Source organism: Lottia gigantea (assembly GCF_000327385.1).
Source record: "Lottia gigantea unplaced genomic scaffold LOTGIsca_15, whole genome shotgun sequence".
Lineage (NCBI taxonomy): Eukaryota > Metazoa > Mollusca > Gastropoda > Lottiidae > Lottia > Lottia gigantea.
Genome location: NW_008707797.1, coordinates 2,334,636 through 2,362,428, shown reverse-complemented (window position 1 = coordinate 2,362,428; position 27,793 = coordinate 2,334,636). Strand labels below are relative to the sequence as shown.

The 27,793-nt window shown below is 36.2% G+C and overlaps 1 protein-coding gene across 1 annotated transcript; it reads right to left on the bottom strand.

Annotated features, from left to right (window-relative positions):
* Positions 1-327: 327 nt before the first annotated feature.
* Positions 328-25,981, bottom strand: LOTGIDRAFT_157899 (hypothetical protein; the record flags this gene model as incomplete). Its single annotated transcript, XM_009050490.1, has 23 exons — positions 328-1,143; positions 1,444-1,556; positions 1,822-2,062; positions 2,363-2,622; positions 2,977-3,250; positions 3,639-3,870; positions 4,077-4,297; positions 4,697-4,915; positions 5,298-5,443; positions 5,757-5,964; positions 6,463-6,613; positions 6,877-7,004; positions 7,281-7,413; positions 7,734-7,867; positions 8,299-8,416; positions 13,752-13,885; positions 19,195-19,345; positions 19,746-19,882; positions 21,373-21,523; positions 22,858-23,000; positions 23,310-23,469; positions 24,867-24,951; positions 25,972-25,981. 23 exons carry the CDS (start codon positions 25,979-25,981, stop codon positions 328-330), a joined length of 4,365 nt encoding a protein of 1,454 aa, XP_009048738.1.
* Between the last annotated feature and the right edge of the window lie 1,812 nt (positions 25,982-27,793).

Genomic DNA, 27,793 nt, shown 5'->3' with positions numbered 1-27,793 from the left:
TAAAAAAGCCTTGACCAGAGATTATTATGATGGCAAAGTTAATATAGAAGGTGATTAAACGATATGAAATATTATCTTATTAATAAATATACAAACATGCCCTCTCTATCTGGAAATGAGAAGTACTTACCCAACACCTTTGATAAGTTCTATTATGTATTTTGAAGAACATTGCTTGATAACTTATACAAATGGCTGATAAAAATAAATAATACAAAAGCCAACTCTCATTTGGGTGTCCTGATGCAATACAGGACATTGCTGCTACCTGTCAGAGGAGTCCTGTCCTGTTTAGAGGACTCACTAACGAGGTGTAAGGAAATACCTTTAGACAATTATACATGCTTTTGAGGACTTTTTAGAAGGTTTAGAGGCAGCGCTAGTTGGACGAACATTTCGCGGATTGTTGTGAGCTCCAGTGTGTGCTGGCGAGAGAGTAGGGGATCCTTTCGGCTCGGGAGAAGGTCCAGGTCTTAAAGAGGGCTGCTCTGGGGGTTTCTGTGTTTTAGATCCTGGAGTAGCACTCTTGACGAAGCTACTTTTCTTCGGCGGAGCAGCTTGTTCCTGGGTGACCTTTGGATCTTCTTCCAATTTCTTGGAAACTGGTTCAGCCTTTTCTTTCTTAATCGGGTCACTTGCTTCTTTAGTTCTGGCCTTTTGCTCCGTTGGCTTTTCTTTCTCGTCATTCTTTTGAGACTGTTGTACTTCCTGGTCAGGGACATATTTCTCAATCTTACTTCGTAGCTCATCAAATTTAGAACCAGACCACGTGTCTTGAATTTTAGGATCTGAATGAACGTCAATGTATAACAATTCTGTAAAAGCCATGCTCATTGGTCCTCTGGGAGGCCACGTCATACTCTCTAATAGAAGAGGTATGATTGGTCGTTTTAAAGAATCACATAAACTGACTTCTCGACGACAATTGGCTGAGAGAGAATATTTCTCCGTGACGCAGGATATGACGACTTTAGAGCCACGAACTCCGCGATCTATTTTATCATACAGAGAATCTCCACCGCCCATCTGATAGATGTCCATCCAGCAATGATAACCCAGCTCTGTTAATTTCTTATATAATAACATAATATTCTTCTGTTTATCCCATTGGTACGAGATAAACACATCCGGTGATTTGTCATCCTGGATAAAAAACAATGAAAAAGAATATTTGTATGTGAATCTTATTAATAAATAGTAAAACTTCGTTTCTTAATTTCTGAAATTGTTCGTCTCCAGTGTAATCTTTGAAGTTTTCTACCACAGTACCGTTCTTATAACGTTATTTTTAACCAATCAAAGCTTGACATGTAGAGCTTCTTCGAATACAAGACGAACTGTGAGATAGCAAAATCCAATAAGGCTGCCATATTGCTCTACAAAGATACATAACGCCTCTGTTAAATACGAGTTCAGGATTGAAAAAAACTCATTAGCCTATACCTCCTTCTTTTCTGTAGAACTAGTAACAGCTGTTTTATTTTTACCACCACCAAACGTTTTTGATTTATCAACCTTGATCTCCTCTACTATCGGCATCCACCAGTTTTTATACACTGTAAGCAATATGGAAGGGATTAATATTTAAGTATTGGTATATTACTATGCAACCGTCATACACTGATGTTCAAGTGAGAGACGAGAGTTGTCATTTTCAGTAACTTTGCCTCGACCTGCGGGTAGAAGATGTGTTAAAAGTGTATTCGAGAGTAACTATTGTTAAAAAAAGATATAAGAGAACTTGTATATTTCTGTATTCATGCATGCGAACATAAAGATGTAGCGAAAGTGATTCAAAAATTATAATATGACTATTCTTACTTTTATGGACTTTCTTTTCATCTGGTACCACACCGTTCATATTGAGCTGCATCAACAGTTCCTGGAATTTTGGAATCGGCCAGAATCGATCGTCCTTGGTTTCTTCTTCCTTACTGTTCTGATAAAACTGTATATAGAGATACTCACTGAATAATGGACCCATACTGCCTTCTGGTGGCCACGGACAACTCTCTAGTAAAAGAGGTATAATTGGTTTCCGTAGATTGGCTGATAAATTCACCTGAAATGTTTTGAAATTTTATTGAAATACGCCAATATTGGTTAGCTATGTGGACTCTTCAAAGGGCCTGCTGAGTTGACAAACCAAGCAGCAGAATTGTACATTAGCCGCGTTTGCGATAGCGATGCCACAAAACGATTAGTTTGAATACAATTGCAAAACCCAGAAACGTCTCGTTGAAAAATGGAACGTTGCAATTCGATTCTATCAGAGCTCTCGGTACACATAAAAAGTAGTACACGTCTTTCCCCTCGGCTGTGAACCGCTCTCTAAGTTACAAGTTAGAGTTTCAAGACCTACCTCTCTATTACAATTCGGTGATTTGGCATATTTCTCTGTCGTACAACTGATGATGATTTTAGCAGCTCGAATACCTCGATCAATCTTCTCAAATAATTTATCACCACCACCCATCTGGCCGATGTCCATCCAACAATCGTATCCAGCCATCTCCAGATGTTTCCTCAGAAGCTTCACCTCCTCTTGGTGACTCCATTGATAACTGAGGAATATCGGAGGCGGAGAGACGTATTCAAAATCTTCGTCTTCCACTACTTGCTCTGTAAAGAAGCCCAATTAGGTATTATAATATAGGAGTTCAAACCAAACCCAATCAGATGTTCTGAAAATATAAAATTGCCCACGGAGCAATGAATTACACCGACATCCTGCTAACAAGACAGGGTTTATACTTTACAATACCTATCAGCAGCTTATGTTATGTTATTTCATAAGAACTGGTTTAATCATTTACTCTTTAAACTGTACAAGAAATTAGTTTTATTAATGTGTTGCATGGTGCAATGTGTTGCCCAATTAAGATAAAGGTGAAACTCACCCCCCCCCCCCCCCCCACCCCCGCCCCCCCTCCCTTCCTCCTTTTGTAAGAAATGTGTTATTGTATATAAACCCACCAGCAGCTTTCATGGCATTCTCCACAATAACCGCAGCATCCGTTCTGTTCATCTCAATCAGGTTATTCATGATGCCATAATTCGCCTCACTGGTCTTGTGGGTGGCGTACCATTCATTTAACATTGCCATACAGGGATCGGATTGCTGAGACCATGCTCGTATATCATCATTAGAATAACCCAGACGACTCGCTAGCAGTCTCCAATCATGTTCGTCTTTCGGATTCAGCAGTTTAGATACATCTCGGGACCAATAGGGGGCGTGTGATAATGTCTGGAACATATAAAGGGAAGTCTTAGATATGAGTGAGTGGTTATTGAATAGTTAATTGCACTTTATTATATTATATATTATAGAACTTGATATAAAAAGAAGCTAGCAGTCTAGGCCTTCCACTGAGAACCTCGGTATTTAGTGAAGGAATGGTCAATGTAGAAATGTCTCAGCTGCATACAACTGAATTAAGTTTTCTGTATCCATCGTGATAATTAGTGGATTTGATATTGTGGTTTTCATCACTTTCTGAAGAAGTTTTCAATTGTCTATGCATATACCTATCACTTATGTTAGAAATGAGTAAAGTTAAAAATCAGTTAAAAAGGTTACCAGATCGCTCGTGTTGGCTTTGAAATAACATAAGATATTAATGATGATTACACACCTTCATATCAATTTCCTCAACTTTTTTAACCGTCACATCAACAATCTCTCCAACTTCATTAAGTTTTACACCCTGGTCATCAACATCTTTTCTGATAATTTTAATATCCTTCTTCTGTTCTCCTACTTCTACTTTCACTTCATTTACTGTATTCTCATTAGTTGTGACACGAACATCCAGGTTGTCTATTTCACCTTGTTGATACTCTATATCATCAGCCAGTTTTAACAGACTGGAAAATAGAGAATCAAATATTGTAAACCATGTTTTGATGTCCTCTAACAAAGCCTGAGATTTAGTCGAGATTCCATATTTTCTTTGTATTATTGTATATCCAGATCACAGTGCAAGTTTATTTTGGTCTAATTGTATCAAAATAGACAGAAATCCGATAGAAAAACCTTTTGAGTTAATTTTATATGAAAATTGTATACATACGTTCTTCCTTCCAAAAGATCTATTAAACTGGTAGCAAGATCTCGAAGATTTTGGTCAGTAGCCGAATTTCTGATTTTTTCATACAGTGGTTTATGTCTCTCTACTAATGCTTTATGGGAAACCAAAAGGTTCCTTACTTCAGTAATCACCAATATCGTGTTTTGACTTTCTGGTTCTGACAAGAATTTCACAAATTTATTCATTACTTTTTCTGCCTTATTCTGAAAAGAATCAAATACCATTTACATTTCCAGTAGTTAAAGTGAATAAAACAGATGAAACATTCCGCTTTTGTGTAGATTATAACACATGCTGTCTAACACATGCAATGAAATACGACGCACATTGGGTGTGTCATATTGGTCCCAGATATAATAAGCTATTCATTATATTACATCTTTAGATTTACGTTCTGGGTTTTGGCAATGTCTATAAGTACTTTACATGTTTCATTGTAGAGAATGAACCTGATTATAATTTAGCTTTTGATTTTCACCTCGAGTCCAACAAGATGATAAAATTAATCAGTTGAACAGCTGAATGGATTTAACGTCCGGATTCTAGCAATGCATTTTTGCAAATGGCTATAATACTACCGTGTACATTAAAATAATATTTACCTCTGGGCTTTTAGATGCTATTTTTCTCAGGACTGAACACAGCGAATAGAAACAATATTCACTGAATTCATTTGTCAGCAGGGTATCAAGTGTATGCATCAGGATTTTGATATTTTTCGTTGCTAGTGAATCAATGATCATCAGATACGAGACTTGATAGTTAGGATCACATTCAAACATAACTTCTAATACCTTATCTACATTTTCTTCAGTAAACAGCTAAAATGTGTGTATTAAATCATGTTATATATCAACATGAGTTTAAATTAATATGTTACAGTGTGTGGCATTACTTTAAAATTGAACAGCAACAGTACTACAAATTCATTTCCATGAAGCCATTTTGAACAATTTTGGGGTGAACAAATTGCCTCGAGGACTGTAGTATCGTCGGTTAGAGATGGTAGCACGGATCATCGCGACACTTTGTTGTTATCCTTGTGAAAATAGTTTTGCGTTCATTTCTTTCTGAGGTTAGTTCTCAAATCTCAATTTGGATCAATTTTTTACCTGTAAAGGTCCGTTGTGACCATACTCTGTTCCGAATTCTCATGACACGTTACCCAGGTTACCCAAAATGAATATTCTAAATTGTAATTACCTGAGGTTGATGAGTTGCCACCTTGATCAATAATTGTTGAATGATACTTTTTATAGACTGTTCACCCGAGTCTACAAACTCGAACAGTCCCTGGAAATGTTTCTCCATACACTCGCCATTCTCGGGATATACAGCATTTATCGTATCTGAAAAGTGATAAAACTGCTACAGCCTATTGTATACGACAACTAAGTCATCCCTTTAAAGAGTAAACGCAGATGAATATATCCCAAGTGAATATGGAACACAAACATTGTTTATCTGTGTCCTTTTAGTGACAGTAGCATCCTATTTGGATAATGTATTTAGAGTTAAAGGGCATTGTATGGAAATTTTTCAAACTCATTTTTCCGTCAGATGTCTGTGGTTCTTGTAATTGTAATAGAAAAGCTTAACCGTTTATGGCGCCGTACAGTGGAATTGCAAAATCCACAGAGTTTGACTATGTACAATACTTACTCAAAAGCATGCATTCTTCCTTCTCTATAAATGATTCTATCAGTTTCGGAAGATGTGGACCCAGAGCAGTTACCCCTCCTTGTCCAGTCGACAATAAATACAGCTGATTAGTCGCCATGCTGCAAACCTCATCCTCCTCGTGTTCCAATAGGTCAACCACTTTCTTGATTAGATCTTTGATTTTACCGACATCTGTAGAACCTGATATCTGGAATAATACCATAACATATTAACTCGTTGAAGAGGGTTCTACTGTCAGATCCACTGAACATCTGAGTTCAAGCTACCATTGTAGCCCATCACACTAGACACTGGGGGTTTCAATAAATATGGAATTCCTCGCCAAGGAAACATCCATGTTCTGGACACAAACCCAGTGACAGTTCTGGGATGATACTAAAATTCCAAACAAAAAAGTCCCTTAAACTCCCAAAATAGAGACCAAAATTTCAAACTCTGTCCCAGAGCGCACCAAACCCACCACAATCATACACTTAATTTTGAGCAAGACATCAAACACCACAAATTTGAACCCTGGACTAGAATGCTGCTAGTTACCACGAAAACTAACGGACATTGGCGAAGGTTGAGCCGAATGCCCTGGTCCTTCAGGTTAGCGAGTAAGCGGCTGAATTGATATTGGTTACAGAAGTTTTAAACAGGGGTGTAATTCAATCTGAATAAATGTCTTTGTTGAATTACTTACCAGTTGAAATGTTTTCAAAATGGCCACGAAGCTAATTCTATAATGTTCAGTGCCGAGTGTATTGTCTGGAGTAAGAAATTCTCCGGATACGGCAGCATCACATAAATCTATCAATACATCGAAATCTTCTGGTTCCAAACTCTTAAAATCCCTAGAATGGATCAATAATAATAAATGAATTGATGGAATTTTATCTCATATTGTTGACCTACATAGTTGTGGCGGGTTTTGCGCGCGAAGTAGACCATATTTACTCTTTTCGAAACACCTGATGGTACTTCTCTTTGGAGGTGTCCACAACTATACTTTTACCCTCGATTTTGCAAGCTTTGGGCGAGATTTTGATTAATGGCATTGTCTTACTTGTTACGGATTTTTATCACCTCATTTTAAATATAAAATGGAGATAATTACGTGATAGCGGAGAATGAATTACACTGTATTTCCTGTAAGGTGCAGCATCTATTAATGTCGAACTCATGATCCACACGCAATAAAGCTGTTACTCTTTTTAACACTTTCATTACCATTGGTTTATGTTTCTGTAAAAAATCAAAACTTGATGAATCTGTGAGATATTCATATTCTTACCACTGGGTGAATGACTCTGCTGGTGGATCTTTGTCCTAAAGGTCATTAAAGATCACGAAAAGTTTCGTTTTGCGGTCCAGATCTGTAATAATACTGTACATTACAAATGAGCATCAAGAACAGATCATGAGATCCAACCAATAAGCATTCTTCCCTTCTGCTCCTCATAGATACTCCATTCATTTCGTTTCATTTCCTTATAGATACAAAGAAGTTCTAGTACCTACCTTAAAATTTAAATCGTCAAAATAGTCAGCGACTCTGTAGGCAAGGTCATACAAGACGACTTTCTGTTCCTCCAAGACTGTAAGACAGAAGTCCGATAACTCCTCAAGCAGTTCCGGTATAACTTTAGCCTTCCTACAATAACATCAATAATATTCAACTATCTGCCATTTATTACAAGAAATAGAGTTTTACATCCTACTTTTCTGCACCTGATTTGTCTATTGTCAATTTTGCCAGAACAGTGGAATTAGGTTACTATTTTTCGATTTCCGACTGTCGGGGGATCTTTAAAGTGCAATGCCAGTAGTACACGGGGCCTCGGTTTATTTTCCCATCCGAACGACTAGACGCTTTCTCCATGTCAGCCCCTCCTACCTGCATCACTGACAGGGAGAAACCGAAGAGAATAAGAAGGCAAGGATATAAAATATTGAATTTGAAATGTAAATTACTTTAACTGATCCAGAAAATACTGTGCAAAGTTAGTATAATAATCTACAGTATCTTTTCGCTTTCGTTCTTCTGGGTAGGTTACATCAATCTTAGTCAGTGCTATAAAAACTTCTTTAGCTTCTTGTTGACGAGTCTGTAACAATCATAATCATTTGTAAAAAACAAAGGGGGTTAATTCGGCACAAAGGTAAGTGGTAAACTAAGCTGGAAAGCACAATTCATCGGGTTCTTGTTCTTTTTTGACTAATATAAATTTTTAAAGCATAATCAAACTTGTATCAATATCTAGATTATCTATCATGGATGGGTAAAAGGAAAATAGGAAGCACTGGACGAAAATGTTGCAATATATAGATCGATCTTGGTATTTCTTTGGACTTGAAAGCTAGTTTGCTACTGGGCGTTAACTTTACACCTACCACCACCTATTTCTTAGGAAGCCTTTCTTAATAGTTTAAAATTTAAGTGTATTGGTTTGAAAAAAAAACCTCAGGAATTCATGGATAGTTGAAAGATGGCACTATTCTTACACTGGGTGTATGGTGAATACAATTATATACTGACCTTCCATTTGAGGAATTTTGCTTGTTCTCTAACAGCGTAATAAACAGCTTCAGCACAACCTTGTATCGGCAGGGCAGCTTTTAGTATTCTTATCCACAGGTCACAATGTTCTTTGGAACTAAAATAGAAGAAGAGCACTCATTCTACAGAATGTGTGAAAATTCATGTAAAAAGGACATGAAACCTAAAAAGAAACAGAAAAAAAGAAGTGCGAGGCAATAATTCTTCTAAAAATAAATATAGCGACTTGGAAGGAGGTATCTCGCAATTTCTATTCTTATCGACTTCTTTTTTACTACACCATAAATCATTAAATGTAAATTATAAGTATGCATTTCTACACTTTTGTGTTCAATCTAACGAAAACCTTTATATTTCCTGGCCTCTACATTCTTACCAGATTGGTCTCTGACCGAATTTTAGCGCTAAGTCAACGTGTGATATTTTAACAGACATCCTGATTTCCAGCGAGAAAGTGAATGAATGACCGCCATTATTTGTTACAATGAAATTAAGTAGACACACTTAGAGATAATTTAGATAGTAAGTAGTCTGTAAAACTTGTCCTCTTTCACTAATCAAAGTCGACATCTTGGCTTTACTCGTGTTTTTAGTCCAGAATCATCCTTAGTGGCAAGAAATGAAAAGAAACTAAAATGTTCAGTGGTCGGAGGGTTTCTTTCAGAGAAAACCTCTTACTAAACCTCCAGACATTAATCTTTTATATATTTTCTGTATATCCTGTTTTTTTAGTACAAAAAGACGAAAATTATCCATTGCTGTCAGACATTGACATTGAACAAGTCCAACCATTTGTGCCACGACACCCCCCCCCCCCTCCCTAAAGACTAATGTGCAAGAAACTTCGGTTAACAAACTTCCTTACATTAATCTTTGCTGGAATTTCTGTATGCAAGTACAGCTGGTTCGACTGGAATTATGAAAAGAAGGCTTTTTCAAGGTATAAAGTCTTTCTCAAACTAATCTTCGTCTTTTTTTTTTTTAGCTGATTAGCAATATTTCAATGTGCCAAGGGTATCATGTAACAATACCAGAATATTGATTTTGAGACGGTGCCAACATGTCCAAACATCATGATTCCCAATGGTTTAATTGTCTGAATGTTAGTCTACCAAGGTTCAAACTGTAATACGTTCTTGTATTACAAAGTATCAGTTTACACTGTAATCATTGTTACAGACCGTGTATAAGGCCGGTTTATATTCCAGTAAGAGAAAGTGCGGAGAGAATAAGCTAAGCGAAGTTTTGATCCGCTACCTAACACGATGTCAAGACGAATCTGTCAGTGCCCGTTTGTTTCCTCTGTCTCGGAATGATTGCATAGACAAAAACCAAGCGAAGAAGTAGGGCCACATCTTATTGCTTTTATAGCTTGAAGGTAAAACTTCGCTTCATAGCTGAGCTTCGAAGCTTGCTATGCTTGAACGAAGAAAAACCTGCCTGCCCTTCGCTGCTTCGCTTAACCGGCCTTAAGACAAAACCAGTGATTTCGAAGGGGGCACCGATAGAAATCTGGGACTATATGGTGTATTCCACCAGTCCATGTAATAGAAATCTAGAACTATATTGATGTTTTCCACCAGTCCATGTAATAGAAATCTAGAACTATATTGATGTTTTCCACCAGTATATGTAATAGAATCTAGGACTATATTGGTGTATTCCACCAGTCCATGTAATAGACATCTAGGACTATATTGGTGTATTTCACCAGTCCATGTAATAGAAATCTAGAACTATATTGATGTTTTCCACCAGTCCATGTAATAGAATCTAGGACTATATTGGTGTATTCCAGCAGTCCATGTAATAGACATCTAGGACTATATTGGTGTATTCCACCAGTCCATGTAATAGAAATCTAGAACTATATTGATGTTTTCCACCAGTCCATGTAATAGAATCTAGGACTATATTGGTGTATTCCACCAGTCCATGTAATAGAAATCTAGAAATATATTGGTGTATTCCACCAGTATATGTAATAGATATCTAGGACTATATTGGTGTATTCCACCAGTCCATGTAATAGAAATCTAGAACTATATTGGTGTATTCCACCAGTATATGTAATAGAAATCTAGGACTATATTGGGGTATTCCACCAGTCCATGTAATAGAAATCTAGAACTATATTGGGGTATTCCACCAGTACATGTAATAGAAATCTTGGACTATATTGATGTATTCCACCAGTCAATGTAAAAGAAATCCAGGACTATATTGGTGTATTCCACCAGTACATGTAATAGAATTCTAATATAGTGTAACTAATTGTGAAATCGATGATAAAACGGAACTTTAAGAGGTTATTTGTTTCTAGCGATCGATTGCCAACAGAAAACTTCACTCAGCTCGGTCGTTGACCTAATAAAGAAATTGATTTTCTTGAAATTCTAGTCCAAATGGTGATGAAGTAACTATTGTAATAGAAGAAAAACCAATTCGTCAGTCAAAACAACGTCAGCAGAATCAAAATTCAACAACACGTAATACAGAGATCCAATAATGCAATGATGTTCAGATCTTACAACCCAATGGATATTGAGTGGAGTTGGGGTAGAGAGCATGGTGTCGAATTACTGTTCCAGTGCATTTCTCCAAACCGAAATCCGGTTTGCTTGCATGACAGCCTGCATGCATATATCATGAGACACATTAGTTTAATAATCACAACTCAAAACTAAATTATGACTTAATAATTTTTCAAAAATAGAAATCCGGCATACAGTACGTTTACAATAGAATGAAAATTTCAAATTAAAACCATGATTTACCGTAAAATATTCCAGCGAAAGTGACCTTATATTAGCACTGTGACACAGACTTATGACTGAAAAACCTTCAAAAATAGATAGTAAATTGTAACATAGTATGCGATTAAGCATCTTTGTCAAAGGGACGATTCGTCTGACCCCTACGCGAGGAAAAATAGGTCAAGATATGAAGAACTAGTTTGGAGGACCTCGTCATGTTGTCACCCACTAAAACTGAAACTATTTTAAAATCCAGATTGATCGATGAGAAAGTCTACGAGGAGGTTGATGACATTTTTTAAGGTCGACTTATTTACATGGCATTATACTTCACATTTTATTATCAGATTCATCTCAAAGGCTAGGATTTAATTCCAACAAAGCAAGCGTTGAAATTTCTACTTATATACTTTATCCTTCTATATTTACTGACCTATGATTGATATATTTCTTCATGTGAAAAGTTCATTAGCTGTTATTAATGTTTTGGCAGTTTGTTGTTTGGATTTAGAGTTTCGTTTTGCGGTTCGGATCGTTAATTTATTTATTTCTGCACCATACTTTTATCAATAATGATATCAACAATTCAATCATCACCATCAACTATAACAGAGTTTTTTTAACATTGGGTAGGTGAGGACGGACAACTCCATGTTGGGAAAAGAGCTAAAATCTGCCAAAAAAAGGAACGGGTTGACGGATCTTATACGACGGTACACGGCTTGAGCTACCGGCATCTGTACAACTTCCTTAATTTTCTACGTTAGCCCCCCTCAACCATTTCTCTCAATCCTGTATCGCTAGGGTAGAAACTGGTTTACAACAGTATAAGTGCTGAATGTCAGTACAATCAAAGCAAACCTGTCTCCTTCCTCCTCTCACTCAAATTCTGCTTCACAAGGAAAACTGACTTTAAAAAAGAAGTACTCTTCGAACCTTTATCAAGACAAATAAACATGTTTTTCGATGTTAGCCCCCTCTCTCACTCCAATCCGGCATTATTGACAAGAAAAAACCGGTTTCTAAAATTCCGAAGTACTCTTTGAACCTATATCAGAACAAACAAACCGCTTTTCAGCCGTACACTAGACAATAATATGAACCTTGTTATGATAAAGAATATCAATATGTAAGGAATTGTCACCTACAGCTCGGGGGTATTGGCCATATAATATCAATAACTATGCCCCTTCTGGTCATAATTATTCCTGCTATTAATAGAAGAGTTCCAGGTTTCTACTAGTGCCAGGTCATATTGATTTTTTAATAATGCAAAGTTTGCACAATTCTTAACATATCACAGGATCGATTAAAGTCATCTAGGCTTCACGTTGGTCTTTCAATCAGTGGCGCTTCTGGAAAACAGGTCATTCTTTCTCCATGCAAAATGATAAAAAAAAATTGAAAGTGGGGGGACAAAGCCGGGCCAGCCTCCCCCGTAGAAACGATACTGTTTTCAATGATTTTTATGTAAATTTCTAAATTTTTGAAAAAAATATTTGCACCCTCTAAGTAAGATTAAGTTGGGTTAGTGGGTGAAATTAAACCACGATGTTGATATATATTTTTAAATGTTTAAAAATACAATTGTTCACCGCTAATAAACATATACATTACAAATACTACGATTCAAAAATGTCCAGGAGTATCCCTAATGGTGCCCTATTATAGTATCCTAGATTGGTAACCTGCCAGATTACGTCCCGTTAAATTATCTTGAATACGCAATTGACCTTTCGGACGGACATTAGCAAATAGATGAAAGTTAATCGATCAGACGTAAGCCTTTTTCCAGTGTAAGGATTTTGATTTGAAAGGAGAAGATCGGTATTGATTTTAATTTCTCTTAGTAGTAAAATGAAAGTCAAGCTAAACATCAAACCAAAACATCAATATACACAAAAACCTACTTTTCCTATCGCATAAAAAGCGCTCAATCTGTCTCGTTTCTTAAATATAAAAGAGCATCCACACAGATAAAAACGAAACGAATTAATGTTGATCTATATTCTTCTGTACTGACTGATCCGAATTGCACAATTATGCCCACTGTACAATTTTAAAAATTGTGCATGTCATAAAACGTATCCGTCATAACCACCGTACGAGTTTCAAAATCTCAATCCCGAGAACGATGTGAACATTGTACTATAACCCACAGGGAAGTCATAAAACCATAACATGTAATGGACTGTGAAGCCGAACCACTTCATCACTCTTTGTGTCATTCGGCAGCCACCTTTCCCGAATATAAGGTTCTGCACTACTAAGATTGAGAGGGCGTCATGACCATTGGTATTTAAATATCATGGTTTTGCAAACCTATTTTTCGACATGACCCCTAACCTATCACTCAACTGACGCCTAGACGTCAGTCACTGGGGTGCTTTAGATATATTCAGAAGTTACAATATGTTGACCTAGCCTTCAACCCGGAGATAAAAGAATTATCATTAACATGCAGAAGACCTACGTAAGCATCTAAAATATAACATAATGGAAGAGTCGAATTGGTCGATCGAGGTTTAGGCTTGATTGGTTTGGATATATAGTAAAACAGATATATAGTAAAACAGATTGAGATCTAGAAATCATCCTAACCCAAATAGTAATTGAAATGGAGTATATTTCTAAAATGCAATGATTTTCAAAAATATAATACTAACATCTACTTACTTGTTCATAACAGGTCCAAGAATGTTGTTTAATGCAGGTTTCACGAGCCGAACATCGCAATAGCTAAAATCTGTCAGGTTTTCCAGGAATTCTGCAAATTTTGGTGCCATTCCATCAAAGATAAACGCCTTATTCTGAAAAGTGCCATATTAGTCAATATTGAAGTGTGACTATAATATATAACTATGTTCCTCAATCTCGCGATTATTGATCGATAGTCCGTCATATCGCCGTCGTAAATAGTAAATTTACTATTCTGCAATTTTCACCCAATTCCGCTACCACTGTATCAGAATATGTCAGTTTTTCTCGATCATTAGTCATTGAGTTCACTGCAACGAGCTTCAACTGCCGGAGAAATTATGACCGCCTGTTCCTCAATCCGCGCCAAACTCGACTACTAGTGCAACGTGTCTAATCATGTATATAGCTAATCCATACAATTTCTATAACCTATATTGACAAACACTCCAGTACGCTGTATATACTATAAACCGGTTCCAATGTGTCCAAGACTATCAGGAATCCACTAGAATACCACCGTATATGGTTGCTATGAGATTGGTAGTAGATCTATGTAGTTATTGAAGTGATATTGAAACGAGAACGAGGCTGAATATAGATCGTGAAATGGTTCTATAAGACGGCAATATTGAAGTATATTTTCTTGGAGCCTGGAACGAGACCTCCATACACAATATTGATCTGTAATATTTACTACTACATTACACGGTGTCTCGGTTGTGCCTACTTTCAACCATTGATAACATGTTTCAAAAGGCGCGTTTTCATTATCAACAAACGTCAAAGCCCGGAGTGGCTTGTGGGAAGGTGTTTTGCATAAGCTCTCGACAAAACTGGGCGTGGAATCTGAATGTTTAGTATCTTCAGGGGACTACGGAACGAAGGGATGTTCTGTGTCCAAGTAGCTAGCAGATTGGCAAAACGACAGCTTTTTTGGTGTCCACCCAGCTAGCTGATCTAGCTAGCAGATTGGCATAAGCGCAGTTTTCTGTGTCCAAGTAGCTAACAGATTTGCACAATAGCACTGTTCTGTTCTACTAGCTTGCATTTGCAAAAGGGCAATTTTCCGTGCCCAACTAGCTGTCATATTGGCACAAGGCCAGTTTTCAGTGTCGAACCAGCTAGTAGTTTAGCACAAGCGCAGTTTGTTGTGTTCAACTAACTGACAGAGTGGCACGAGGCCAGTTTTCTGTGTCCAACTAGTTAGCAAATAGACAGAAGAGCAGTTTTTTGCGTCCAATTAGCTTAAAAATTGGCAGAATACATCAGAATAGCTATGATGTCAGTCGACACACGGTTTTGATGGATATATCCAAGTTGTGTCAGAAAGACTATTAACAGAGATACTTGACTTGGCTATCAGACTATCAATATGAATTTCATTCCGTTTTAAACAAGAGAATTACACAGTCCCTGTGGATTTAGACTGTATGGCTATTTGTAAAGAATTCCTGCAGTACATTGAACGAATTGAATGCATGGAGCCAAATGTCAATTTCAACTACATTGAATCCCTGATGAAGTTCCATTTCAAAAACTTTAGATTTAATTCCAAGGCCATGTGATATTTTCTAGTTGGTAAACTTTTGACGTTCATGAAAATCTCACCATTTATAAGTGCTATTAAGATTTACTAAAATATAAGATGCCCTAACCAATGCTTTCGACTCTAAAATGCTTCAAGATATCAATTCCATGATTAAGTCTTTGGGCAGTCGGCCAGTTATCGACTATAGCTTAAAAATCTCAGAAATATAAAAGGATTGTAAAGAGATTTGATAAAATTTTTATGTGTATCAGGGCAAACTTCCAATTTTCAATCAGACCTCTGTGGCTCCAGCAATTCCACTAAAACTAAGTATTTGATTACATAAGTAATAGCTAAATATGCTTATCATATACGAGCAGCACCTTCGTGAGTCGGTCAGTTTGCCACTCTTAATAAACACCTCGAGAAATGTAGGTGACTATAAAATGAAGAAGAAATATAACTAACACAAGAGAAAAGAATAAAATGACACATTTTGATGTATTGAATCGACAAAATCTCATTTTAAAAACTATGAATAATTACTATCAGAATTTTATGTTTTTGTCTGCACTTTCAGCTTCCAATTGGCCGGGATATTTGTAATTCAATCTGTTTATTGGCCTTTTCTTCCAGATTTTTCTATCTCATTTGAATTATTTCTACTTGTCAAATATTGTTCTAAGACTAGTGTACTGATTCTGCTGTCGCAATGAGTTTTATTCTGTAAGTGATATCATCTGTAGACTTGACAAAAATGTGAATGAAATGAAATGGTAATATCGGTAGACTTGAAATAAATTGTACATCTTGATACGAAATGAAATGATATAATCGGTAGACTTGGAATAAATTGTACATCTTGATACGAGATGAAATGATATAATCGGTAGACTTGGAATAAATTGTACATCTTGATACGAGATGAAATGATATAATCGGTAGAATTGGAATAAATTGTACATCTTGGTACAAGATGAAATGATATAATCAGTAGACTAGGAATAAATTGTACATCTTGATACGAGATGAAATGATATAATCGGTAGACTTGGAATAAATTGTACATCTTGGTACAAGATGAAATGATATAATCAGTAGACTAGGAATAAATTGTACATCTTGATACGAGATGAAATGAAATAATCGGTAGACTTGGAATAAATTGTACATCTTGATACGAGATGAAATGATATAATCGGTAGACTTGGAATAAATTGTACAACTTGACACGAGATGAAATGATATAATCGGTAGACTTGGAATAAATTGTACATCTTGGTACAAGATGAAATGATATAATCGGTAGACTTGGAATAAATTGTACATCTTGATACGAGATGAAATGATATAATCGGTAGACTTGAAATAAATTGTACATCTTGGTACAAGATGAAATGATATAATCGGTAGACTTGGAATAAATTGTACATCTTGGTACAAGATGAAATGATATAATCGGTAGACTTGAAATAAATTGTACATCTTGGTACAAGATGAAATGATATAATCGGTAGACTTGGAATAAATTGTACATCTTGGTACAAGATGAAATGATATAATCGGTAGACTTGGAATAAATTGTACATCTTGGTACAAGATGAAATGATATAATCGGTAGACTTGAAATTAATTGTACATCTTTATACGAGATGAAATGATATAATCTGTAGACTTGGAATAAATTGTACATCTTTATACGAGATGAAATGATATAATCGGTAGACTTGGAATAAATTGTACATCTTGGTACAAGATGAAATGATATAATCAGTAGACTAGGAATAAATTGTACATCTTGGTACAAGATGAAATGATATAATCGGTAGACTTGGAATATATTGTACATCTTGGTACGAAATGAAATGATATAATCGGTAGACTTGGAATATATTGTACATCTTTATACGAGATGAAATGATATAATCGGTAGACTTGGAATAAATTGTACATCTTGGTACAAGATGAAATGATATAATCAGTAGACTAGGAATAAATTGTACATCTTGGTACAAGATGAAATGATATAATCGGTAGACTTGAAATGAATTGTACATCTTTATACGAGATGAAATGATATAATCGGTAGACTTGGAATATATTGTACATCTTGGTACGAAATGAAATGATATAATCGGTAGACTTGAAATGAATTGTACATCTTGATACGAGATGAAATTATATAATCGGTAGACTTGAAATAAATTGTACATCTTGGTACGAAATGAAATGATATAATCGGTAAACTTGAAATATATTGTACATCTTGGTACGAGATGAAATGATATAATCGGTAGATTTAAAATTGTACATCTTGGCATTTTGTCGAAAATTTTTTATCAAGAATATGCAAAAATGCATTTTACGTCCTTATATCCCTGAATCATGCCTGATACATCCTAAAATATTTCCATGTTAGTTCTGATTGAAATAGAATTTACATGCAAGAAAGGTCTCAACCATGTCGGATACTGGTAGAAATAAAATGAAATTGACTTTTACATCCAAGTACAGTCTAATTCACGTCGGATACGAAGAAGAAATATAAATATTCAGGTAAAAGCAAATTGAAATAGGATTGAATGAAGGTCTCAAACATGTCGGTTAGGACAAATACATGAAAATGAAGAAAAAAATGAAATATAACGCCCAAGTACAGTGTAATTCGTGTCAGATACGATGAAGAATATATCGGGTTTAGCACCAGAATAAAAGGAATTAAAAGTTGGAGACAAGATATGACTTAATGGCACAGGGAATTTGAATATTGATTACGATGTATGTTTATTCATAGCTTATTATTGATTGGATCGGTTCCAATAGATGCCTGATTACCCCTCGTCTTCTATTATATATAGATAGGTTCCTTTTATTGTCAGGACGGTGGAAGACACATTGTCAGAGAAGAAATTGTGGTGGTTATTAGATCGGGATGGGGAATCGGGATAGAATTAAGGCACATATACATTTTATTGCTTTTATAGGCAGGGTGAAAATATTGTCAGGAAGATGGAAGACATGGTATCAGAAAAGGTAGTGAAGGTGCTAACTTTAAGGGAAATGGGGTAGTCGGTGTTGCTTACATGGGAACATATTAGAAGGCTGAAAAGAAAACCGTCTGAAAAAGGGCGCAGATGGAAGGGAAGGGGTTTTGTTTAACCACAATAACCAATATTTGGATGAATCGTCTTCTTGCTATCTAACCACATTGCCAGTAGACCATCATATCATAAAATAAAAGGGATTTGAAATTTATGCACCGAGAAGAATCATCAGAAGTACAGATCTTAACCACCGCTGGTAAGTCTTCAAACAGAATGTCTCCCACCGTGCTGAAGATAAAACTTGACGTGACAATATATCCGTATAGCCATGACGCTCGTCAAAGGAGAGACTTTAATTAAACCCGGATTATGGACGACTATTTATGCCAAATTCTATTGGTTTTTCTAATTGATCCCACATATGTGTCTTATGATAAGATTTTAATTTCTTTACTTTTGATGGTGATGTCTTTTTAAGTTTACTCGTCAATCTAAAATTGGATCACAGTTGAGTTGATAAGAACTTTCAAATATGTTGAATTTTTTATAGAGAAAAGATATTCTTCAATGTCTAATAAAATAAGTGAGAGTTGATCGGGTTAACAACTTTCTCGTATTGGACACTGAAGTGCGTTAAGTTAAGTTCCTTCCCCGCCCCATTTCAAAGCGCAGAAGAGATCAATATCGTGTCGTTATTCGGCCAATAAAATGCAATACAATAGATATATTACTATCGAGATACACAGAAACGGAGGGTCGCAGAACCTTAAATTGCGGTGCTTCAGAGCTCGAATAGTATTTAGAAATGACGTTTCGGTGATACTTCCTTAATGATGATTTTACTTACCCCCTTCAGCTCATCAGCATTCACATGGAACCAGAGATATCCTATATCTTCTAAAAATAGAACTGGGGGAACCCCTGTCTTCTTGTTGGCTAGCACTTGAAGAAACTCCATTACTTCCATATAGATTGCACTGAAAACACCCGACTCTTCCCTGTAAGGAAATGTGATAATGGGATGAAAAGTGATGTTGTCACTGCCCCGAGAAAAAAACGAGAGTAAGATTAAACTGAGAGCCAGCAAGGCAACAGCACTGACCTAGTTAATCTGCACGTGCATTCTTCTATAACCATTTACTTAGAATAAATGTATATCATTTGAAGAGAAGTGGGATACATTTAAAAGAACTTTTCTGCAGTTTAATTATGGAGATATCCAGAAGGCGGTGGGGGTAGACTGGTAAGGATTGTAGAGATAGAGGAAGGAGGTACAATCCCACTCTGTGGCCCCGTTACGTTGTTATCTGGAAATGTACCATTGCATGTGTTTAGTGGTGGGGGTGTCGTGCTAAAATACCAAAAAGAAAAAAAACGTGTCTAGTGTGTTTTACTTACTTGATGCCCAATATGGGGTATTGCAACGTGGATCGTAGTTGTTTAATCATGTGATCATCTGTAGGTACTTTATCATCACACAGGATTTGTTCCATATCTTTTAAATATTTTCTGTATAGGTCCGGGTCTGTTACTCCCTGAAATGGATACAGATAACTCTATTCAGCTTTAGCTTTAGTCATATACATGTAGATAGCTCTAGTCAGATAGCTGTAGACAGATAACTCTAGTCAGATAGCTCTAGTCAAACAGATGCTAGTCAAAATAATGGCTCTGGACAACTAGAAAACTCTTGTCAGATAGCTCTAATCAAATAGCTAGTTGACAAATAGATACCTCTTATCAACAAGATAGCCCTGGTCAAATACCTGGCTCTTGTCAACAAGATAGCTCTGGTCAAATACCTGGCTCTTGTCAGAATTATAGCTCTAGTAAGATAGACAGCTCTGGTCAAATAGAGGGCTCTAGTCGAATAGATAGCTGTAGCCAAATAGATAGCTCTCGTCAGTTAGCTCTCGTCAGATAGCCCAACCCAAACAGATAGCTCTAGTCAAACAGATAGCTCTAGTCAAACAGATAGCTCTAGTCAAACAGATAGCTCTAGTCAAACAGATAACTTTAGTTAATCATGTAGTTTTTCACCAGTAATATGACAAAATGGAGCCCTGCAAATTATATACTGTTGATTCCAACAGAAAATTATATATTGCTTTACTAATAGTTAGTATTTAGTTCTTCACGAGAGTTTGGCATCCTATAAACTATAGCACGAAAGATGATGCTCATAGAATTCCAGGTTAGATCACGAATAGTAAGATGAGGTGTATTTTATGGTAATTTTATTCATTGGTGGATTTATAGTATTAGATTGTAGCGGACTAATTATGACAGAATAGTTGTAAATAACTTCCCATATTCTCACTTTGACAGAAAATCGATGGTCCAACTGTCAAACATACATAACTATAAGTCAGAAATCATTTCTTCTCCTTTTACTAATTTGACGACGTTTTAAATTCTCTTTATCTGATCTACGATGGTTTGAAGACTTTCACATTTCTGTTCTAGATCAAAGGATCTTTTAAAGGTAGAGCGAGCCGTCGTCCTCTGACCTTTGATCCGCCAGGTTCGGAATTAATATCTATCGACTTAATAACGTCGAGGATATGATGGTCGTGGGTTCTAATCCCTCTCGCCATTTAAAGTCCAAATGTATACCACAATTTTATAGCTATTGAATTTTTGAGATTGAAAACAGGACAGTTTGTTGATGATATATTGTATGTCAACAACCAGAATGCACGTGCAAATTTACTTTAAAATGGCTTCCCACACCTTTATTACATAATCAAAGTGGTAAGTGATTTGATTTGATGCGTTTTGAAATTTCATCATTTCATGGCGGACGGTGCAACTGATTTTGATTTTGAAAAATTTACAAAATCTCAGTCCGTGGTGTAATAGTGAGTTCATGAGTCTAATGATATATTACATTTTAATAGGTCATCAACCAGAATTTACGTGCAAAATTACCTTTATAGTGTTTGCATGAGGATTCGTCCAAGACTTTGTTACTGATATTTTACAGTTGGATAGGTCATTAACCAGAATGCACGAGCAAACTTACCTTAAACGGTTTCCGACCAAATTTATACCATAATTTAATAGCTAATGTGTGCATGAGGTTGAAAACAGCCCGGTCTGCTGTACAAAACTCTGTTTGATAAAACATAAATATATCTAAATATTCCTCATAGTTCTGTTTAATTAACTCATCCCTGTAACAAATAAATAGATAAATAAATGCATTGATGCAATGAAATTTGCATCAAACATCAAATGAGATCAAATGGGGTAGTATTGACTGGGATTGAGATGGGTGGGATGGGATGGGATTGAGATGGATGGGATGTGATGGGATGGGATTGAGATGGATGGGATGATATGGATGAGATGAGATGGAATGGGATGGAATGGGACTGAGATTGATGGGATGGGATTGAAATGGATGGGATGGGATGGAATGGGATTGAGATGGATGGGGTGGTATTGAGATGGGATTGAGATGGAATGGAATGGGATGGAATGGGATTGATGGGATGGGATGGAGATGAATGGGATGGAATGGGATTGAAATGGATGGGATGGGATTGAAAAGATGGAAAAGGTTATATTGAAAGATGGATTGAATGGGAGGGGACGTGATTGGGTGGAAAGAAATGAGATTTAAAGGGATGAGATGGGATTGGATGGGACGGAAAGGGATGAGATGGAAAGGGATGAGATCTATGGGATGATATGGGATGGATGGTAAGGAGGAAAAATTATACAATGAATGAATAATTCATTTTTCTGTCATGTTAGTATTTGAAAGTTGGAAGTTATCACTATTGTACAAATCGATAATTTTGACTCTCTGGGATTTTTTTTTAGAATTCAGATATGTAATACACACATTCAGACAAAATCTGTAATTCCAGAGATATGGTTTATATCAGCAGGGCGGTAGAAATCAATAGATAACAGTAATATACTTGGAATTAACCTGAACTGATATGTCATTTAGAAACCACAAATCAGAAGAATATGCAAATATGATAGATAAGGAAAGCTAGACTATGTATAGTGGTGGATAAAAACTAGGGAATATTCAAGATATTGTGGAAATTTCTTTCCATTCGTCATTTTGTTTAAAGCTATGCTTTCCACTTTTTAACCCAAATCCGAATTCAGCCATCATTAAAGGTACCAGATAGCGATTACCAGATGCGATTGGTTGCGAATAATGAAAGTGGTCATGTGTTCCGAACGCAAGTTGCATAAGTGATGAAACTAATGACCGTTATACTCATTCTCAAACATACCCAACTGGTAATCGCTATGGTATTAGAGCCCTTTTGATAACTAAGTATATATTTTTAAAGTAACCATTAAGAAATTGGTAAAGTACTGCTACTATCCAGTTTACTTTCCACGGTTTCCTAATAACTGAAGTGTTAAATAGAATAAATCATCTGCAAGAGATCTAGCTCTTTTGAATACTTTTCAAACGGAAAAAATATACTGTATGGACTATATGCGACCGAAGTTGTGAGATAACGGACTGACTTACGTTATGGCATGGTCGACAATATACAACAAGGCTTTCTGTAGTTCTTCGTAATATTTTTTATTATCTATATCACTTTCACCTTTATAATAATATACTTTCTTCAGCGATTTTAACAATTTACTGTTTTTCTCTTTAGATATTGTCTGAAAAATTCAGAAATCAAAGTAAAATCTACGCCGAGGAGGAAAACAAAGAAGAAAAAAAACCTGGGACAGTTCAATAAGGTATTTGAAATAGTTCAGCCAGGAATGACTTTGGTTTTTGCAATTTTAGGAATGCTTATCAGTATTTGACGTCAATATCGCAAAAGCTGCTAACCTAGTGGAATCGCAGGACCTACAGACGTCTGACTGAAAATCATTCTGCTACGTGAATAAATAAGAATGTCACTATATTTGGATTCTGAGATAGGATCAAGAGTAAAGATTGACGAAGTAGCTTTCTTTACCTACCTGATAATAGTCTTTAAATCGTTTCCAGCCGAAAATTTCTCTCCAAATAAAACAATGGCCAGAGCCAGGACCTAGCTCGATGAATTTCAGTAGCATTTCAAGGAGCATATCGTGAAATTTATTCATATCTGATTCTGAATAGGCCTCCCTCGCTCCATCACTGTTAAAATATTAAAATAATCATCGTTAACTCGTAATATAGCTTCCATAAAAGAAAAATCTGATCCGATTCCATTTTCAGCTAATCTGGTAAATAATACAAAATGAAATTGAGTTTTAAGTCCTAATCTGGTGTTCTTGGTCGGGCTTGTGCAACGCCATGCAGTGTGCGATTAGGAAAAATATTGGACAAAGCTATTAGACTCCGCATTTATCAAGTAACCATGTTCAAAGAACCTTTTCAAAATGATGAATAGCCGAGTTAAAACTGAGGTTCGAAAAAAAAAATATAACTAGAGCCACTCGTGGCACAGAGTGGGACTTTGCAAATGTTGCAAAATGCAAAAGACCCTGAAAAAATCAACCTTCGACAATAATTAGATCAAGCGCAAGAACAGTGTAAAGTTGATAAATTTTCATTTTTTAGAAGATTCTAATACCGGAAGTGGACGTCAGACCTCACAAATGAAAGTATCAGCAGATAGCCAAGGTCAATGACCTTTGATCCTGTAAAGGAGAAGGTCTAAAAAGGTCAAGATCAAGAGATATACGCCATTAAAATTTCAAATTGCTAACAACTATAAAACAGGAAGTTGACATAGGACAGCAAATATAAAAGTATAAATAGATAGCCAAAGCCAATGACGTTTGATCCTACAAAGGTCAAGGTCAACAAAGGTCAAGGTCAAAAATTGAAAATTTTGTATTTCCAAAACCTGTTCCTTTCTTTGAACTATAAAGCAAAAACAATTGAAATTCTAAGACAAAGTGGCTCAAAATTTGAGGTAATTGTGTGCAAAGTTCCATTTTGAATAAATGTATACTTTGCGAGTTATGCCCCAAAAATGTCAATAATGAGAAATTTAACCCGAAAGTGCCACGCCCACCTCAATTTTTTTTAAATAGGTTAATTAATATTCAACATGTTACGTTATATTCCAAATGTCAAGTTCCTACATAATAGAGGTCAAAAAAAAAAGAATGGACATTTCGATAACAAACTGGGACTTTGCTGAAAGCAAAGTCCCACAATGAATGGTTTAGTTAAAATGCCATAATGGATTGTTCCTATTGTTTTTACTTTCTGAAAAAGAATGTGTTTCCTGTGACACAAACACAACAAGATTTGCAGTTCAGAGAATGTTACTTTACCACAAGAATCAAAGGTTTGACACAAGCATGGTCTAGTATGGTTGAGAATTGGTAGAATTAGTGTCGGTGTGAATTTTGAATACCAAAGATCGAATGAGCGGAGAGGTAACCTACTTTTGTGGGGTGCTTCCTAGAACTTCCCTTCATTACTGGTGGCATATCGTAAGAATCGTTCCTGGCATGGTATAACTTTTCGCATAGTAGACCATGCTTTCCATAATATCATCATATAAAAAACTTACTTACTCTACTTGTTCTGTGATAACCCCAAACATATATTTCACAAGTTGTACGCCTTGACTCGTGCTGTCGGGGATATTCGGAACACAGACTACAGACGACAAATATTTAATAGCATCAAGCCATAGAGTTATCGGTCCTGGCAATTCATTGTGATTTCTGCACCAATTGTGGGCTGCGTCTCTGAAACTATGAACTGAGTCGCTGGTTGCATCCTGCACGCTGTAACTCTTCAGAATATGCAGTATATCATCTGAAAAAGGGATAGCCCTCTGTTGTTTAGTCTTTAATTAGATATGTATGGAGTAGATGACTGAAAGGACAATTTTGGCCAGTCTTTAGTCTATTTCGAAATGTACAGCCTGAAGCACATTGGTACTGTGCTGACGAAATACGGTGACGGTACCATGCACATCGTCAGGCGTATCCGCTCATTTCATCAACTGCACCGTACTCCGCAATGGACACCTCACCTCGTTCACGCGCGACTTTAAGGTCACGTACAAAGGTCAACCACAGTCCAAGTGAATCTGTACTAATTACCATAATGAAGTAAAGTTAATTAACAAATCATCTCAAGTAAGAAATATCGTGTATATCAATACAAGGATCAAAGCAATATCAAAGGCTATATCTAATTATTGATATAAGAAGTATTTGACAAGCAACTCTTGATCTGTTGCTGTTGATTCTGAAAATCTATCAACCAGCTCTTTCAGCTGAAAAACAGATATTCATACGACCACACCCTTTTATGATTCGTTGAAGTCATTTTACAAAATCGTCTACTGGAAATGTCTTACATGGACAACTCTGTTCATATGCAGTATACTCGTCGTCGTCCCTCGTATAGTTGTCATTCATTCATTCATTCATTCATTCATTCATTCATTCATTCATTCATTCATTCATTCATTCATTCATTCATTCATTCATTTCATTGTCATTCATTCATTCCAATTGAAATAGAATAGAGGTTGTAAAAAAATTAATGAATTTGATCCTGGAATAATTTATAATAAAAAATATATAAATCAGCAGGAAAACTGTCAACCTTCTCTCGTTTCAACCTAGTCTATCAAACATATTATAAAAATCAATTAACACTTACCAACCGCCATTTTGATTCAACTTAGTCAACCAGGAAGAGATTTACCTCAAATTACGTGTATATTTATAACCATCATATTTCGACATAGTCCGTCATCCCCCCGATGAGTGAGTATCACTAATCATGCATACATATAGATGCATAGAATCGTTATGCTATGTGTAAAACGTCATCAAATTGTGTGTAGAGATATAGGACACTTTTCAATTGACAGTATTTGTTTTGATCATCGCTACGTTACGACGTTACTTAAAATAAAGATATTGAGTGAAGATATAGAGGCTCGAGTCATTGATAAAGTCGTGACTATTCAATTCAATTGAGTTGGTCGTGTTTTTCAATCACCTAAATTACTTATATTTATAGTATTAGATGTAGTGGAGCATGTCCAAAAATATGCTCGATTTACAAGCTCGATTGAACGCCCACCAAAGAATTAATGACTAGTTTATGGTATTAATCTTTGATACTATTGCTGTCCTTGCAAAATTGCTCAAATTATAGCTTGTCACCAGCATGAGTTTAATGAGGTACTGGAGGGGGTAAACCTCTATTTTGTGCACATATTGGCGGCGCCAGCCTCTTGAGACCGGAGTACGAAAGGGGGGCCGTAATGGGGGACGACTTTACTGTCGAGGTTAAGATTTACAATAGTGCATCTCTACGGAAGCACATGGTTGCAATCCTCCCATGGCGAAAGTTCTACCCCGAGAAAATTAAAAAAACAAAGAAGAATTTTATTAAGATATCCAGTAAGATGTATGTTACTCGTGAATCTAGCCAAATTCCTTGTTAAAATCCGTCTTTACTGAAAGGATCTGAGCTAATTGTCCAAGTCATCCAAAGGACGAAAAATTATTTTGCTTCTACGGATTTAGTATAGTATTAGTATATACTTTCTCATTTGCTTTGTGAAAATTGCCGAGGATAAAAAAATGCAAAATGAATCTAGAGGAAATATTATAAAATCTCGTGGCTCCAGTATTTCTAGATTGTATTAAATGGTCATTGGTCGTTAGTAGTTGATATGACAGAGAATATTGGAGTTGTCAATCAGGATATCGATCTGTAGAATATTATCAATATCGATCTGGTGTTGACTTGGTTAATTAAGATATCGTGTAATTAATATCTGTTCATTATCGGTATTATTGGTTTTAATATCAACATGTTGGCTAATTTTAGACACTTTATAATAGACAGATATTTATTGATTAAACTGATCTGATATTATGTTGTTGGTTCTGTTATTTATAGAATTTATAACTTGAATGAAGACCCAGAAACAGTTTGGTCTAAGATATTAAATGATTACTGATACACTATTAACACGCTCGCCCTGGGTTCGTTCGCACTATTAACACGTTCGCCCTGGGTTTATTCGCACTATCAACACGTTCAGCCTGGGTTCGTTCGCACTATCAACACGTTCGCCCTGGGTTCGTTCGCACTATCAACACGTTCGCCCTGGGTTCGTTCTCACTATCAACACGTTCGTCCTTTTTTCGTTCGCACTATCAACACGTTCGCCCTGGGTTCGTTCGCACTATCAACATGTTCGTCCTGGGTTCGTTCGCACTATTAACACGTTCGCCCTGGGTTCGTTCGCAGTATTAACACGTTCGACCTATGTTCGTTCGCACTATCAACAGGTTCGGTCTGAGTTCGTTTGCACTGATAACACGATCCCTGTAGGTTCGTTCGCACTGGGTTCTTTCGTCCTGTAAGTATGTTAGCTCTGTTTATCCCTTATTCATTTTTTCATTTGTCTAATCACTCTAACCCTCACCCATCCAGCCATGCAGGGCGTAAAACTCCATGA